Genomic DNA, 14499 nt, shown 5'->3' with positions numbered 1-14499 from the left:
TGGAAGCACTGAACTGCAGAGATCGGTGATTCAGAGTTGTTTCGCATCAATCATTGGTCTCTGAGTAGCACAACTTCTAAGCGAAAATTACTTGCTTTTATGGGCTTGGTGATGCAATACATCGAATCCTAGCTTTGCCCACCTCTCGTCACCCTCAAATCATGCACTTAGGGTGCACTTACTCTGCCTTGCCAAGCTATGCCTTTATGCTCCACCTATTTTTCTCCTTTCTTGATTCATCCTTTATTGTATAAGCCTAGCACAAGGCCCGCTCACCCTTGTTTGGTCCATCCTATACGGTCAGCTTACATGATCTTGCACATTTCTTAATTCAACCTATAAATGCCATCTCCATAACTTGAGTTTGGGGCCTTGTATCAAGAGCAAATTCCCTTGAAAAAATATTTGCTTTCCTTGTCTCTTCATGAACTGGGAGTACAATGCCACCGTAATTTGATTTCGTTGTAGTGGCTAGAGGAACTGATCTCCCAGTTCCTGAATCAAGGTATGCCAAAATGCCTCCATCAAATCGCTCCCCATATGCCTCGCTCTTTTGTGGGGAGGCTCAGTCTTAGAAAGGGGGCAAGATCGCGTATAATGTCGGCCCACGATGCATCCATCGCCAGTGATTAGAATACCCACAAAGTGTGAAGGCTCTCTCTGGGATCAGAACGAGCAAGAGAAACCTTGTAATTGAATACAATGCAGACATGAAGAACCTAGACAATTTGGGGAAGTACAATTTGCCATTGTTTCATCCAATTCTAGAAATAGAAGGGTGTAGCAAGCCTACCAACAAAACATCAAGCAAAACAAACATTCCCTCGAGAGGGATTATACTCCGATACAGCTTGAACAATAGGTGACTTCTCCAAAGGGTGAAAAGCAGAGGGAGTATATCAATCGAGTTCGAGAAGTACAGATTGGGTGATTCGATTAACAACGAAAATAAACGGTGATAGATAGATCCATAACCGGCCTGTAGTTATGGTAAAAGATAACAGGTAGAGTTCCGATCTGAGATAGTAGAGTGCAAAATTATCGTACGATTTTTGATCCATAGAAGAAGGAGAGCAGGTCTCTAGAGCTCCAATTTTTTTTTTTCAAAAACCTAGAGCTCCAATTTGAGATAGCAGAGTGCAAAATTGTCACAGGGTTTGGAGGAAGAACAGCACGCAACGCTCCGGTTTGAGATAGCAGAGTTGAGAAAGATGAAGAAGTGAGCTGACGATTTAGAGAGAGAATGCATATTTATAATTTGGAAACTCATTTGAAGCCAAGTTAATTTTGATGAAAACATTATTAATGGCAATTAGGCAATCTAACGGTCTATATTCTGCCATATGGCTCCATAGGTTCTCAGAGCTTTTGAAAACTCTCTAGTACAGGCCAAGTAAACATGGGTGGCCCACACCCCTTGCCCAAGGGTATGGGTGCGGACTTTGCTAACAATGGAAATTAATTGTCATGTGGCTAGTGGGGCTTCGACCTCTCTTCTCGTGATGTGTGGGCAAAAACCATGTGTAATGATCCCTGCCCACCAACACAAGAAAATCATGGCTTTGTGGGCGGGGCTTGGTATGTAACCGTCCTTGGGTCGACGGGCTCACACCAAACCGACAACCAAGGATGTGGTGTTCAAACTAACCAGCCTAAGCTCCTGACACAGCTTGGTTTATTGGCTGTCAAAGCCCGCTAAGGCTTCCGATTGGCGCAGCTGAGGGTTAGGCGAGGCGGAGAGTCTACCGGCGCCCAACTCACCTCCAACTTAACCGAACACGCTAGTGGGGCGTGGGGTGCGGGTGAAACCCGAGCACTATTTTGTGGGCAGAATCGAGCCGTGAAATAGCAACGTGCCAAATTCCCGGGACGATTCGCCCGTCAACAAAAGGCTTGTTGGCCCTAACTAACACCAGCCCACATCTCTCTCTCTCTCTCTCTCTCACTCACACACACACAAACGTGTTCCTCCGATGTATATTACAAATCAACATTCTGGGGCGATCACTGCCCTCATGCAGACTGAATTTGTTAGCCATACCTTACAACATATTCACCCTGCTCATGGACTCTCACTTCGCTCACATTCGCACCAGATGCGCTTCACTTTTGCATCGCAATTCTCCCACACAATTCACCTCCTTTGCCTTCCTGTGCTTCAATTGCTTTACCTCGTCTTGGCTGGGCTACAGTATATTACCTTTAGCAAGGTAACTCTCTGCTTGCATCTTCGTTGGTTATGGGCGCCTGGCTTAGGCTATGTCCCTTTGGTGCTAGCAGAGTTGAGAATGCGGTCCAGAGAAGTGCGGCTCAGCTGAGGGAAGCCAGAATTCATGTCGAGACAGAGAGACGTTCAGATGAGCGTCGAGTGTTTGAAATAAACAATTTGATGCACATGTATGTGAAGCGTGGGAACATGGTGGATGCTGCCCGTGTGTTTGAAAAACTGCCGAAGCGCAATGTGGTGTCTTGGAACATTTTGATCCTCGGGTATGCCAAGCTCGAAGAGGGTGAGAAGGCTTTGGAATTGTATGCACGGATGCACCAGCAAGGTGTTCAACCGACTGATCGAACCTTTGTGGGTGCATTGACGGCTTGCAGTAACCTGGCAGCACTGGAAGAGGGGAAGCAAGTTAATGGAAAATTTGTGAAAATAGGGTGCCTCTCTAAAGGTAGAGCCATCTACTCCCAAGTAGTAAAGAGTGGCTTTGAAGCAGATGTATTCGTGGGAAATACCTTGGTAAATATGTGTGGAAAATGTGGGAGCATGGCGGATGCACTGCATATCTTTGATGGATTGCCTAAGCGTGACGTGATTACGTGGAATACCATGATCTCGGGTTATGATGAGCAAGAAGAGAGTGTGCTGGCTTTGGAATTGTATGTACAGATGAACCAGGAAGGTATTCAACCAAATGATAGAACCTTTGTCGGCGCCTTGAAGGCTTGTGGCAGCCTGGCAGCAGTGGAGAAGGGAACGCACGTTGATGGGACCTTTACAAGTCTGACAAAAGGTAGAGCCATCCACTCTCAAGTAGTAAAAAGTGGCTTTGAATTAGATGCATTCACAGGAACCACCTTGGTGAACATGTATATGAAATGTGGGAGCATGGAGGATGCACAATGTGTTTTCAACGGGTTGCCTCATCGTGATGTGGTCACATGGACTACCATGATCGTGGGGTATGCTGAGCAAGAAGATAGTCTGCTGGCTTTGGAATTGTACATACAGATGAACCAGGAAGGCGTCCAATCGAATACTCAAACCTTTGTTGGTGCTTTGAAGGCTTGCGCTAGCCTGGCAGCACAAGAAGAGGGGACGCAAGCTGATGGGAAAATAGAATCCCTTTCAAAAGGTAGAGCTATCCAGTCACAAGTGATAAAGAGTGAGTTTGAGTCAGATGTATTTGTTGGAACTGCCTTGGTGAATATGTATCTCAAATGTGGCAGCATGGAGGATGCAGAGCGTGTATTTAAAGAATTGCCCCATGGTGACGTATATACTTGGACTACCATGATCTTGGGGCTTGCTGAGCAGGAAGACTGTGAGGTGGCTTTGGAATTGTATGCACAGATGCACCAGAAAGGTATTCAACCAAATGATCGAACCTTTGTTGGTGCATTGAAGGCCTGTGCTAGCCTGGCAGCAGTGGAAGATGAAAAGCAAGGTGATGGGAAGTCGGCAAAAGTAGGATGCCTGGTGAAAGGTAGAGGCATCCACTCCCAAGCAGTGAAGACTGGCTTTGAGTCAAATGTATTCGTAGGAAACACATTGGTAGACATGTATGCAGAATGTGGAAGTGTGGAGGATGCAAAGCGTATATTTGATGAATTGCCTCATCGTAATCTGGTTACCTGGAATAATCAGATCTTGGGATATGCCAAGCAAGAGTGTGACGAGGCCTTTAAACTTTATGCACTAATGCAAGAACAAGGTCTATTACCAACTAGCGTTACCTTTGTTGCTGTCCTTAAAGCTTGCGGTTCCACAGCAGCTCTGGAAAGAGGAAAGGAACTGCATTGTCAAATCAGAGCGGTTGGTTTTGAGGTCATCACAACTGTGGCAACCAGCCTTATAGATATGTATGCTAAATGTGGAAGCATGGCTGATGCCCAAGTGTTGTTTGATAGATTGTCCATAAGGGATGTTGTAACATGGAGTGCATTGATTGCAGGGTATGCCCGCCAGGGAGAGAGTGAACTTGTTCTTTCTTTGTTTGGAAGAATGAGGCAAGAAGGCATATGGCCAAATGGGATCACATTTCTTAGTCTTCTCACTGTATGCAGTCATGGGGGTCTAGTGCATAAGGGTTTGAAATACTTTCAGGCTATGAGCAAACAGTATGGCATTACGCCAACTATTGAGCACTATACTTGCATGATTGATCTCCTTGGCCGTGCAGGCCAAGTGGCCCAGGCAGTCTCAATGGTGGAGAAGATGCCTTTTAAACCTAATGTTATTGTATGGTTGACGGTGTTGAGTTTTTGTCGGAAGTGGAACAACGTAGAGGTTGGCAGACATGCCTTTGAAAATGCAGTGAGAGCAGATCAGAAGCTTCCTGCAACATATGTCTTAATGGCAAATATTTATGCTGATGCTCAAATGTGGGAGGACTCTGAAAAGGTTCAGATAATGAGAAAGAATGCTCAAGGATGGAAGAAGTCAGGACATACTTGGCGGACTGGTCTTAGCAGGATAATGTGCTGGGGGATGAAGGAATGCTCAAGCATGGAAGAAGTCAGGACATACTTGGCAGACTGGCCTGAGGAGGATAATATGTTGGGGGATCGGATCCTCAAAGTAGAGATGTAGAGCCAGATTACTAAGTTATGTGGCTGATTTGGACCATGCGTTACAGGAATTTGTGTGATGATAGAAAGAAAGATGAACTGTGGGGCCACAGTGAGGATTTGGCTTCCTAATCAATATACACGATGGCAGATCCATATATGTTATAAGAAATCTGTGGCTGTGGTAAATGTCACAAGGCCATCTGTCTTGTGACATTTACCACATTCAGAGAACGACGGAATATCATATGCGGGGATCCGAGTCTCATTCAGAATCATAAAGATGGAGTGCTCATGTGGGGTCTATTTTTTAGAGCTACCCTGCAAGCAGAACTACGGAATATCATGTGTGGAGATCCAAGTCGTTTTTTTTCTTCAAGCAGAACAATGGAATATCATGTGTTGGAGGTCCAAGTCTCACTCAGAATCATAAAGACAGACAATGCTTATGTGGGGTCTTTTTTTTAGAACCTACCCTGCATCCTAAGTAGCGTCCCTCTTCTCTGGTGTGTAGACCATCAAAGATTTGTCTTAACCAACAAATGTCATCCTCCTTTGCATAGGGGCTCCATTGCCAGAACGTAGGAGAACTGGAAGAAATGTAACTGACCGTTTCTCAGGCTAAATTGTGGTTGCATTACAACAGGAAAAATGCCTTCAGCCCATGCATGGTATTAGAAAGCATCATGGCGTTGGATAGAGTTCACTATTGCAGAATGATGCTGGCAAAATCCAGTTGAGTGATTCTGAAGATCTCAAGGCTGGAGTCCTCCGTCTTGCAGGATCTCGCTCAACGTAAGAGCCTATCCAGACCTTCCAAGCGTGGACGAGGGCAAAATTCCTGTTCCACCCCACTAGGCTTGGTGATAGTGGTCTTAGACGATCTAGGCTATTACAAGAGACAGGCGATTCTATCAACCTATTACCCAATAAATAGTAGTCAGTTTACTGTTTACTAGCCTCACGTCTCCAAGTATGGTTGGCATCTCTATTCGTTTCGGTGCTTTAGGTGAGAATGTAAGCATTATTTGCTCATTAGCAGTTTTCCTTTCTGATTAAAATTTGTTTGGGAAGCAATAGAAACGGAGAGGAATGCAAGGGAGCAAACAACAAGCTGAAGCATGAGTACTTACAAATGGATGATGAGAAAGTACAAAGGGGTGGCCTACATGGCCTCAAAGTCAACCATATGGTTGACCAATGAAGTCAACCTAAGGGTTGGCTAAGTCCTAAGACTAGCCTACAAGGCCGTACCAAGGCTAAGTGGTAACAAACCCCCCTCCATGGTATGGTTGACGTATCTTGGATACATCGCACGTATACTTGAAACTATATCATGGTTGCACATATTCGTCCAAAATGGAAGGCCTCAAACCTAGGCCGTGGTAGAGCCTTCGTGAAGAGATATGATAAGTTGTCCTCCGTGGGAACATAGGACAATTGTATTTCTCCAGCTAACAGTCGCTCTCAAACATAGTGATAATGAACCTCAATGTGCTGTGTGTGCACATGAAACACCGGGTTTCTCGCAATAGCCAAAGCACTCTGGCTATCAGTTTAGATGATAGTAGAAGCCGGTTGGCTAATGTCAAGATCTGCGAGTAGCTTACGGAGCCGGACACACTCTATTGTAGTTGTGAAGGCTGCCTTCACAACTAGAAGTAGCAACTGTAGGTTGCTTCTTGTTGAACCATGAAATGCATGAGGATCTAAGCATGAAACAGTTGCCACTGTGGGACACTCTTGTGTCATAACAACCTACCCAGCCACTGTCCGTGAAATCATGCAAGACCAGTGTAGACTCGTCACCATAGAATAGTCCCAAATTTGTGTGGTCTTCAAGTAACAGAAGACCCTCTTCAGTGTTCGCCAAGGCTGTGTACTAGGCATGTGCATGTACTTGCTCAACTGAGAGACGGCACACTAAAGATCAGGCCGGATATATCATAAATAAATAAGGCAGCCCACAACCTGCTGATGAAGGGTGGCATCAAAGGGTGCACTCCCATCCTCGGAGGAGAAACAAAAGCCAAGCTCCAATGGTGTAGAAACCGGCTTGCAATCTTCAAACTTGAAGCGGTCTAAGAGCTGTCCAATGTACTTGGACTGACTCTTCATTATACCCCCTTCAACATATGCAAACTTGATGCCCAAGTACTAGTGCAACCAGCCCATATCTGTCATGGCAAAAGATTTTTGCAAAGCTTCCTTGAAATCTGCAATTTTCTGCGAGTCTGGCCTAGTGATAAGCATGTCATCCACATATAAAAACAAAATCAAAAATTCTGATTTACTCTTCTGAACATAAAGAGTAGCCTCCGTAGGGCTGTTCTGAAACCCAAGGCACATTAGAAAAGAATGTATCTTGGCATACCATGCCCATGGTGCCTACTTCAAACCATGAAGAGCCTTTTGAAGCCGGCATAGAGGTTCAAACCCTGGAGGGTGATTGACATAGACCTCTTCCACTAAATCCCCATGAAGGAAGATGGTCTTGATGTCCAATTGATGGACCTCCCAATGCCTATGAGATGGAAGAGCAACGGCACATTGAATGGTCGTGATGTGTGAAGTGGGAGCAAATGTCTCTTCAAAGTCAATACCGTGCTGTTGGACATAACCTTTCACAACAAGGCAATCTTTGTAGTGATCAACATTGCCATCAGCTTTGCGCTTCAATTTGTAAACCCACATTGTGCCCATGGCACACTTTCCTGTAGGAAGGCAAATCACACACGTCCCTTGTGCCATTTGCTTGAATGGAATCAAGTACAGCTCTCATGGCATGCATCCATTCATGAACTTTAAATGCATCTTTGTGACATAGAGGCTTCTCATTACAGGCAGTGGCAATCAAAGCAACATTCAGCTCAAGTAAATTGCCGTGCATCTATTTTTGTTCTCCTCTAGAACGGGCAACCAAGGGCGCAATTGCTTGCTGTCACTGAGAAAGCCAATGAGGGGCTGATTTTTGCTGTCTCGAGACAGCCCTCTTCTCTTGAATTGCTTGCTTGATAGCATGGCCATCTGGTGGTGGAAAATCAGGCTGAGCAGGAGCAACGGGAGGAGGATTTGAGCTGATAGAAGCATGTGGCATGGAGCTTTGCATTGTGTCTTCTGTATCTGTGAAAGGAAGAATAGAATCAAACACATCAGAGGCTTCCGCTGAAGGCTGTGTTTTACAATCTAGCCAAGGTAAAGGGACATGCTCATCAAAAACCACGTTCCTACTGACAATCACCTTGCATGTGCTAGGCTAAAATAACTTCTCACCTTTGCTTTGTGAGCTGTAGCCGATGAAAATGCATTTGATAGCCTTATCATCAAGCTTATGCCTCAGGCGAGAGGGTACATGCACATACGCAAAAGATCCAAACACCCACGTGTGAGAAATGACATGCTTATGACTTGTCCATGCTTCAGAGGGAGTCATGGTCTTCAATGCCCGAGTGGGTGCTAGGTTGAGCACATAGTTGGCGCACATAATCGCATCCAAGCAGAATTTATTGGGCAAAGACTTTCCCTTAAGCATGCACCTACCCATTTTCATTTATGTTCTATTCTTGTGTTCGACAACAAGTCCATTTTGTTGTGGAGTGTAGGCCACTGCGCACTGATGAATAATACACTGAGCTGCTAGAAATTTGGAAAATTCTCGGGACAAGTACTCACCCCCCTATCAGTGTAGAAGGTCAAGAGCTTCTCCCCACTGTCATTCTCTGCCAAGGCAATCCAATGCTTGAAGCAAGAGAAGACACCTGACTTCAGCTTAATGGGATATATCCAAGTGAACCGAGTGAAGTCATCTATAAAAGTAACAAAGTAATAGTACCCCCAAGTGATGGTGTCTGCATCGGCTCACACACATCACTATGTACGAGATGCAACTTCTTGGATGCACCAAGGGTCCCGTCCTTGAGAATTGGAATCCTATGCATTTTGCCCAACAAGCAACCCTCGCATACATGTTTTTTTAGTGCATGCATGGGTGGAAGATCCACAACCAGGTCATGTGAATGCATCTTCACCAAGCTGTTGAAGTTGAGATGCTCCAATCTCTGATGCCATAGATGTGTATCAGAAATTATAGACTCAACTACGGCATTAGCTTCTATAGCATCCTGTTGTGCATATATGTGAAGATGATATAGCCTTCTATCAAGTGTTCTAGTAAGTACAATATAGTTGTCGTACCGATTCTCATAAACGGCACAGTGATAACCATTAAAAAGAAATTTGAAGCCACATGTGGAGATGGCTAAGATAGAAATCAGATTCTTTTTTATACTTAGAACATACTAAACTTCCACAAGTGGAATGGTATCACTTGACACTGTAGTGACAAGCACTTACCAATTCCTTTCATGGGATATGCTACATTATTTGCACAAGTGACTGTGCCGCCCTTTGGAACACCACTCAATGTGTGAAAGAGATTTTTGCAGGAAATGATGTGCTTGGAAGCAGCACTATCAAAGTACCAGTCTAAGGTAGAATCTTAAGCTGCAAAAGCTGAATCATGCAAAGTAGGATTATAATGACATTCCACAATAAATGCCCACTCATCATAAGCAAGATTGGATGCCTCTGTATTTGTGAAATTAGCAGATGGAGTATTTGTGACAACAAGACCTTGCATTGCAACGTTTCTTCTTCTTCCCACCAGCAAGAGAGGAAGAGGATGAGGTACCAGATGTAGGTTTGGGCTTGCTGTAATCCCCCCGCCCCCCCCCCCTTTTCCTTTGCCCCTGTGATTAGTAGCAAAGTCTTGATCTGCATGAGTGGAAGCAGCCCCATTTTGGCGACTCTCCTCCTCCAGCAAGAGTAGGGAAACAAGTTGATGAAAAGAATAGTGGTTGGGGTTACCCATGGCCGCTAGTCGAAGTGTTGTAGCAAATCCCTGATATGAGTCAAGAAGCCCATCAAGTGTGGTAGACACAACCTATGAGTATAATACAATCTCACCAACATTGATGAGCTACTCTTTGAAGCCTTTGACCAGTGTCAAATAGGCATCCATGTAGGCCCCTTCATTCATCTTAACATTTTCAAGTTGCCTACCCAAATAAACAACTCTGGCCTCATTTTGTATCTGATAAAGACTAGCCAAAGTATCCCATGCAGCCTTGGCTGTTTTGCAAGACCGAATGTGAGGTATAACAACTCTCTTGTAATTCATGGCAATCACTGCATGTGCATGTGCATCTCGCTAATCCCAACAAATCTATTCTTGTGTTGGAGGTTCGAGGGCGACATGCATGGAGGGAGTAGTGGTAGATGAACCACAAGTGGCAAAAGTGGTTGTGGTGGTAGCAGGTGCCTATGATGAAGAGACAGGTCTAGTATTCGATCTAGATACAATTTCCCAAAAGGTCTTGGACACAAACAACTTGCGCACCAAGTACGACCACATGGGATAATTGGTGCCATCAAGCTTGTCCAGTAAGAATCCCAAAAGATTCATGGTTTGCCATTGCAAATGAAAATCCCCAAAAAAATAAAAATAAAAGTGCCTAGCAAATGTCACAGCCTCACGGCTACAATGCAAAGAGTTGGCTACCCAAGTACAGCAAATGTCTGCAAGTGTCAATGCCAAGATGGCTGCTCAAGATGCCAAAATGGCTTGCATGAAAATGTATATCCAATCAAAGGACCCCCCCTGCAAATAGTTGTTTTGCAAATGACCAAACCAAATCAAAGGGCAAATGCATGAATATCCTGAATTGAGCTGTACCAAGCAAATACCACTGCAATTTACAGCTAATCTGGCAGAAGCCCCAAATTCTGAGAGGGCAAATATGCCAACAAGAGGGAAAATGTGGAAAAGGCCCAAATCAAGTTGCAAAGACCAAATCTGCTGCAATTTCTTGGCAATTTCGTTGAGAAACCCCCAATATCAGATTAAAGGACCCAAATGTCATTGCTAGGCAAATGTGACAAAATAGCGTGTAAGTATTGCTTCTACTCTTTAAACTCAATTTTCAGTTGTGGTTACTATTGTGAAGCATTGCTTAGTCCTACATCTCAATGTAGTAGTATTTCATGATACTATTTCATCTATATTGCCTCATTCCATGTCCTTGTGACCAAGGATAGTTTTCTAGTACGATGCCTTCCTCAAGTTTCTCTTCAAATGCAAAGTACATGAGTGTAAAAAACAATTTAAAAAAATCATCAAGTCTAAACCTTATTGTTATGAGAGACCTAAGAAGATGGCATTATTAATTTTGTTGAGCACCAATATGCATATTTATGGATAAAATTACTTGCATAGGAATAGCCACTATGCTCATATCCTAAAGATCAAGTGGTAAGTAGTAAGACTTCCTCTCCATCCTATCTTCACACAAGTGAAGTGTCCACTTCTTCCATTGCAACTAATGAGGGAGCATATAAAGGAAAGGGAAAGGCACCATCTTACGATAGTACTAGAGATATTTCTTAATAATACTAGAGAAGAAAGAGCATATTCAATTTTTTCTCTTATCCTTAAGGATGATTATTTACATCACATATTTTTTATCTAGAGTCAACTATTGAAGCATGGGACAAGCTTGGGAGCTAAAGTGAAAAACTCTAAGCTTTCATTGAAAATACCTTTCTTTAAACTACAATTGAAGAACAGAGATATCTTTTGCTTCAGATATCAATTAGATGGGGAGTCACATGACTCGATTAGCAATAGTACAAAATTCTCATCACTAAAGATGATTTCATGTCCGTACTTCTCAAAAGCATGCCTTAAGAATATGGCAACTTGGTAACTTCTTTAAAGAATCTACCAAATCCTACCTTAGAGGGATGGGGAGTCACATGACTTGATTAGCATTAGTACAATCTCCTATATGATTTCATAAACATACTTCCCGAAAGCATTCGAGAAGAATATGACAACTTGATAACTGCTTTGAAGAATCTACCAAATCCTACCTTAGAGGGAATCATCAATTCTTTACAAGAAAAAGAAAGAAAGCAAGAGGAAAGGAAAAATGAAGACAATAGCAATAAATCCCAACAAAAAAGTGCAAAAGATCTTTAAAGGATTAAAATATAAATGTTGCAAACATTGTGGAAAGTTTAATCATCTGGAACAAGCTTGCTTCTATAAAAAACCGAGTTTGTGGGAAGAAAAATCACTTATAAGAGATTTTTTTTCAAGGAAGGACAATGCTAATGTAATTGAATAGAGTGCATTATTCCAAGACAAAGTGAACTACATTAATTGTGGTTTGGATTTATAAAGCCAATAGTTGTTTTTTTTTGTTGTTATTTTGTGTGTTTTGGTTGGGTTCCCTACCCAAAGAGAAATCTCAAAATGGATATAATTTGTGTCTAATCTAGTCCCTTCCTCTGTATTTAACCTTGGGATCCCATAGCTAGCATGTGAAACCAGAGCCTTGGATTTATCCTTTACTAGAAAAATTGGCATGAGAAACCATGAGCCTAGATCTATCCAAGACACAGTATGAGGTCATCCCTTGAGGGGAGGGTTTGTTGGGATCAAGCTATTGCATATGTGTTTATGTGCACACCAAGAATACATGCAATTTAAGTGTGTGTGTTGAGAGATAGTGTTTTTGGGAGTGGTTGGAAGGCAAAAGAGTAGAGAATAATACAAGCTATGATGCAGGCATGAGTTGCGATGTAGAAAATTGAGAGATTCATGGAGATCTAAGATGCTCTTTCATGAGCTCATCTATGAGTTGTGATGTGGAAGACTGAGAAATTCATGGAGATCTAAGATGCTCTTCCATAATCTCATCTATGATGACATTACTACTTGTAATAAAGCCTACTTAAGGCTCACTCTATCATGAATAAATTCACTCATTATGTGTTAACATTGCTCAATTTATGCTACTCTCTACCATGTCCAAGTGAGTTACCTTCCTCTAACAATCTTGATACATGAAGCACATCACAAATGGGTCTCCCTTGAGTGGGTCAACTATCTTGAACCAATCACATCTATAATATAGGTGTTATGGCGCACCTAACTCCACTCTGCAAACATTTCAACAATCATATTTCGTTGATGCAATTAGATTTATTCATAGTCTAATGTCTTTGAGAGATCCAATATTTTTGCATGGCTTGTTTGCCAAGATCTAGCATTATTTCCCTTATACAACACATACTATATGAAACTTCATCTCTTTTTCACATTTTTTTAATGATATTCTACCTATGTTGCATATGACTTGAATTGTTTCTTGCCATGGTTGACATGCCTAGCCTAAGGCCTGCTGTTGCTACCATCTCTGGCAACTAGCTTGCCACAATTATAATACTATATTTGGTTCTTTGCACGTGGTTTCTACTTAGCATGAGACTATTGTACTTGTGGACTTTGATTGTTATTGTATTCTCTAAACTTGGACCAAGAGCTTCTATCTTTATGTGCATTCTTTCGAGGCTTCTTGCCTTTGAACTTCAACATATGGTGCAAAGATGCACCCAGCTCACCCTCAATCCGGTTTTTCCTAATGCTTTTCTTAGATCCTCCTCTTGGATCAATAGCCTTATTAATTCATCAAACTTGATAGCCGTGCCTTAAGCTACTTTATACATATCCCTTTCTTTAGAAGTATGGTATGCGTAGGTGCTTTAGAACACATGCCCTACATATCCTTCCAATTCCTTGTAGAGTAAGTTTTGCACTCCATGAGAAGTGCTCTCAACTCTTTTTATTGTGCCATTAAAATCAAATTTTGCATTCATTAGGTCCCTCATACACTAGAAGCATTCTCTAAAATTCCATTTAAAAAAAACCCCGCTCTTTGTCAAGTAGTACAGGGCATGATCACTATTACTTCATCCCACACACAACCTTATAACATGCACACATATATACATGCATATGTGTAGCCGCGCATGCACATACACACACAAAGTCTACTTTTATGTTCTTTGATTTCATGCACATGTATAGTTGGACATTTTCATGATATGATTGATGTTGAATCATGTGCATGTATGACCAATGGCTTTATATAGAGTGGTTTAAAATTGACCAATAATGCGTGGTCATATTTTAAGTCACTTAGTTGTTGTGTAGCTACTAGAAAGGAGTAATTTCAACATGTATCAAGAGTAAGGGTGATTTGGGACATTGTCCTACAAAAGTCAAGCACCAAATCTATTTAAAGTGTCAAATGGACCTAATCAACCTCCACCACAACTTTGGTAGTGTCTCATGCAATCTGCACACTTAAATGAAATTGTTTGGTTAGAGCACTATGTATAATGGTTAAGGTACTAAAAGCACATAGATATGTTCATTCAAATTAAGAGTGAATCACACAAAGTTTGGTGAGATTTCAAGATTTGGAAAATGCATTGGAGGCCTCACAAAGTTGGTGCAATTGTTACACAAAAGGACAAGGGTTCACCTATGGTTAAAGGTAGTGAGATGAACTTGTTTTGTGATGCCATGTTACCAAACTGGAAGGTTCTAGCATGATGATGACAAGTACACTCAAGGCACACTGCAAGATGTGAGATACTCAAGTGATGTGATTGAGAAGGCACCCCAACAAGAAAAACCGCATGCATCTGTCACATGTGACCTTAATAAATTGGAGAGAACCTACTAGATCTTTATAACCAATAACTAGCACATGTAATATTGAAAAGAACCATGACACACTCAAACAAGATTTACCATGACAAAGGCCAAAATGCTTTTGAAAATAATATCACAAGGCC

General features: G+C 42.3%; 1 protein-coding gene across 1 annotated transcript; it reads left to right on the top strand.

The window, feature by feature from the left end:
- Positions 1-2239: 2239 nt before the first annotated feature.
- Positions 2240-5034, top strand: LOC147898587 (pentatricopeptide repeat-containing protein At2g33680-like). Its single transcript, XM_087379196.1, has one exon. The coding sequence runs from the start codon at positions 2240-2242 to the stop codon at positions 4811-4813; it is 2574 nt and encodes an 857-aa protein (XP_087235322.1). The 3' UTR covers positions 4814-5034.
- The last annotated feature ends 9465 nt before the right edge of the window (positions 5035-14499 follow it).

Source organism: Dipteris shenzhenensis, chromosome 9, assembly GCF_047967505.1.
Source record: "Dipteris shenzhenensis isolate YYH24624 ecotype China chromosome 9, Dip_SZ_1.0, whole genome shotgun sequence".
Lineage (NCBI taxonomy): Eukaryota > Viridiplantae > Streptophyta > Polypodiopsida > Gleicheniales > Dipteridaceae > Dipteris > Dipteris shenzhenensis.
This window is presented reverse-complemented; position numbering and strand designations above follow the sequence as displayed.